Source organism: Cicer arietinum, chromosome 1 (genome assembly GCF_000331145.2).
Source record: "Cicer arietinum cultivar CDC Frontier isolate Library 1 chromosome 1, Cicar.CDCFrontier_v2.0, whole genome shotgun sequence".
NCBI lineage: Eukaryota > Viridiplantae > Streptophyta > Magnoliopsida > Fabales > Fabaceae > Cicer > Cicer arietinum.
This window is the reverse complement of record NC_021160.2, coordinates 53,220,173-53,224,215: the sequence shown is the minus strand read 5'-3', so window position 1 is coordinate 53,224,215 and position 4,043 is coordinate 53,220,173. Positions and strand designations below refer to the sequence as shown.

The 4,043-nt window shown below is 34.8% G+C and overlaps 1 protein-coding gene across 1 annotated transcript in view; it reads left to right on the top strand.

Annotated features, from left to right (window-relative positions):
* The window catches only part of LOC101504948 (regulator of telomere elongation helicase 1 homolog), an 11,845-nt gene that overhangs the window by 5,915 nt on the left and 1,887 nt on the right, over positions 1 to 4,043 (top strand). Inside the window, exons 14-21 of the mRNA XM_073367297.1 lie at positions 265 to 351; positions 513 to 572; positions 662 to 777; positions 1,276 to 1,333; positions 1,404 to 1,509; positions 3,341 to 3,414; positions 3,508 to 3,862; positions 3,942 to 4,041. Of these exons, the coding sequence (XP_073223398.1) occupies positions 265 to 351; positions 513 to 572; positions 662 to 777; positions 1,276 to 1,333; positions 1,404 to 1,509; positions 3,341 to 3,414; positions 3,508 to 3,862; positions 3,942 to 4,041 (956 nt within the window). The remainder of the gene's footprint in view (positions 1 to 264; positions 352 to 512; positions 573 to 661; positions 778 to 1,275; positions 1,334 to 1,403; positions 1,510 to 3,340; positions 3,415 to 3,507; positions 3,863 to 3,941; positions 4,042 to 4,043) is intronic.

The window sequence follows — 4,043 nt, the reverse complement described above, 5'->3', positions numbered from 1 at the left end:
TTGAACAAAACAAAAAATCATTTAAAATTTCTCCCCTCCATTGAACCAAACAGACCCCTAAGGTTGTAGGGAGGGATGTGACAATATATGTGAACAATCTACGATACAAAAACATGTTTATCATATATATTAAGTAATCATCATATATTTAAAGGGGAGGATGTTCATAAAAGAAACATTATCCTAGAAATTGTACTGCAAAGCAAATCTACAGCTAACGGCCTGACTTTGATGCATCTGAACATGTGAATGGTTATTTAACAGGTAAGTGAAGGATTAGATTTTGCGGACCATGCTGGTAGAGCTGTGGTAATTACCGGTTTGCCATTTGCCACAAGCACTGATCCTAAGGTTTGCAAATCTTTTGACATTCTCTATGAAAAATCTTTTAGCCTTGCAAATTTGAATGTTATTGCATTGATTAAGCATTGTGATACTGTCTTATTACTGTAAGTTATGTATTTATATACACATGTTATTAAAATTCAGTCATTGTGTTCAATCACTAATAGGTTCGTCTAAAACGTGAATACTTGGATCAACAATCTCGGGCACAAGGAGAGTCGTTCAAGGTTACATTGGTTTCATTTGACATAAATGTTGCACACCTGTTATATGCAGTACATATACTTATTTAGGCTGGATTCTGGAACTTAAACAGGTTTTAACTGGAGATGAGTGGTATAACCAACAAGCCTCCCGAGCTGTGAATCAAGCAGTTGGACGTGTAATTCGCCATCGCCATGACTATGGAGCAATTATTTTCTGTGATGAAAGGTTTTAACTTCAAATATTTTGCTCTAAATTTCTCCAAAATTTATAGCTTGGTACTTCTAGCCAAGTAACGAACCTTTATGAGTAACTCTCTGTTCTCTCTTAGTCTTTTGAGTGGTACGTTTTAAAAGGAAAAGTTATTAATCCAGCTGTTTTTTATCTGGAAACTAAATGACAAGTCAGTGGCTTGTTTTGGTCCTAACAAATAGATGTTATCTGAGTGATGTTCTCTCCCCCCCTGTCTATTGAAAGTTGGTTCATGTCATAATATTGTGATATGAACTATTTCCCTTTCCTGTTATCTAAATTTTGTGAAATAAGCATCTCAGTATAAACATTAGCAAATACAGAAGTCAACTGATACACATGTCAAAATGCTAGTTAAAAGTACTGTTTATTAAATTTCATAGCCTGTTATTCTATGACCATGGTAATTATTAATTTGGCCTTTGGTTTGCCAACTTTTGCCGAGGATTATTAAGGTCTTGGAGTTTTTTGCAGGTTTACTCAGCCTCATCGACAATCCCAAGTCTCAAAATGGATACAACCTCACATCAAGGTGCTTGTTTGTGGCGGTGTTTGTCTTTTTGAGTAACATTTTTTGTACTAACTGATTTCTAATCTTGCAGTGTTACTCAAGATTTGGAGAAGTTGTTTTTACTCTAACTCGATTTTTTCGAGATGGAGGAACACGGGGTCCTACAAAGCTGTCGCTATTAGAAGCTGAAAATGGGGGTCAGTGTCGTCTAGAACTACATTTTGTTGGCTTTAATTGTAAAGAATCATGGTCTCTCTCGTTTTTTAACTGTCACCAAAATGTTGTGAATCTGTTTCTTGAAAAGGTAACGGGTATGATTTCTTTTTTCATGAATTGGCAGTTGAATTTGTAGTAAATCAGATTTGACTTTGGTATTTCATAGAGGGTTGGGATTGTTATTAAATAGTGGTTAGCTGCTTCCTCCAGGGAAAGATAAGGAGGCAAATAAGAGTTGCCTACAATTTAATATGTATTGGATCACGAGAAGATGGACAAAGTTCACTCGAACAGACTGCTTTGCCTAACTCAGAATCAGCTTTGAATTATGGCACCAGTTACTGTCCTGAAGTTGTAGGTAACTGTTATAAATCAACAAACCAGGATTGAAGAATAGAATTGAGATGAGAAGAACGGATCTTTCATTGAAATTTGATCAGGAAATGAGAAATAGTTCTCACAAGGGGTTTCTCTGACATACAACTTTCTAACTCTCTGGATGCCCCTCTCCTGTCTTGCTCCTGCTATTTAAACCCTTGTACCCAACTACCGATCAGCTTTACAGATTCTATAGATTCTAATTTAACTAACTGAAAGAAGTTGGTACGAGAGAGAATTTCAGAGAGAAAACTGTATAGAGATTGTTTCTAAATAACTTTCTGTATTATTAAGGGAGTTGAGTGATAAGGAGGTCGTGAGTTCGATTCTCACCCTCAGCAAAATACTCCCTCTGTCCCTTTTCATAAGCCTCTTTTACTTTTTTCACACATATTGAAAACTGTAGTTAGTGAATTTAATGTATATTAATGTGACTAACTTTAAATTTTCATATTCCAAGGTAAGTTAGTAGTATTATTAAAGGGTATGTTTGGAAAAAAAACAATATATGCATCTAGTAAATTGCTTAGGGGCATATACTTAGGGACAAAATTTTCTTCAAATGAGGCTTATAATTAGGGTTAGAGGGAGACTAATAATATTATCATTACTAATTATTACTAACATTAACTGTTGCAGAAAAAAAAAGCTTTCAGCATTATTAATGTGAGTTGTTACTCAGGTATTTATAGTACATTCATAGTTACAAACTCTAACTGACAGTTGTATAACTGCCATGTAACTGTCACAAATCTAACACTGTACACGTGCTACTGTACTGTACTTTTATACAGTATAGTATGTCATACAAGGTGTACAAAGTATAAACCATACAATAAAAATCATATGCTCCAACAATACTAATTAAACAGACATCTAACTGTCTAACCAACTCTAGCCCCATTCCCATTTATTCTTCTGAGTCTTATCATTAACTCATTCCATAAAAGCAGTTCTACTTTCTCAGTATTTTTGTGGCCCATACTGGTTTTATCGAGTCCTAATAGAAATTGTGATTTGTTTGAGCATAACTTGTGTAGTTTTTTTATTAGCCAAGAGTAACATTAAAGAGGGGAGTACAAAGGGTACTCTAACCCATTACAATAAAGGTCCAGCACCCAAGAATACAAGAAACTGAATTCATACATCAATCTGAAAAATATAAAGGGAAACTCGGAAACCAAAATCACGTTCTAACTATGATAAAGTCCAAATTTGCAATTATATCTCATCTTACATAACATTTATAGTTCTAAGAGAATTCCTATAATAATAATAATTCATTACTGGGCTGTATTACATGTTCCGTTTCTGCAGGCTTCAATCAATGCAAATCTAGCTTATTGCAAAGAGTAGATTATCTTGGTTTAAAATTTTATCTGTTTTCTACTAATATAGTAATATTATTGAACTAGATGATCTTTCCTCATTCAGGGAATCTGGGAGAAATGCCATCATCAGAGCACCCCGTGGACAAACTTCACATGGAAAAACTTCTGTCACCTCTGGTAACTCCTTGATTGTGTATTGTAAAGACATTTTTTAAATCATATAATGCTATTTTTTAGCCCTCCAGTTTGTTAATTACTGTGTGCTTGCAGACTACACCAGTGGCTCCAAATTGTATTTTGAAGGCTTCATCTTCGCTTGATACGAAAAAGGGCTGTACTTCATTCATGAAAGGAATTCTGCCTGCCAATCGCTCATCTTTGTCTTCTGACCATGGGATGATTGTAGGTTGTCACAGTTCAAGAGATACACATGAGACAGTTTTACATAAAAGGATAACTGTGCTATCACAAGAACATGACGGGTTTGATTTGACTGATCAACCGGGTGAAAAATCAAAGAATAGGCTGATAGCCCCTTGTTTCACCAAGAAGCGTAGATTTATAGCAGGAGAGTATGACCTAACGCAACATTTAGGAAATTCTAATGAGCAATCATCATCATCAGGTAGAATTTTTTAATCACACAGCTCTTATTTCAGTTAGTAATAAATTCAATCATGATAAACATTAGATTTGTCATATAGCTCTTCAAAGTTCTCAAGGTGATATAGATCTGCAATGTAAAGATAATGTGACCTCTCAAAGTAGAAATCTTGAGATTGTTGGACAAAAAGACAATCTTCCTG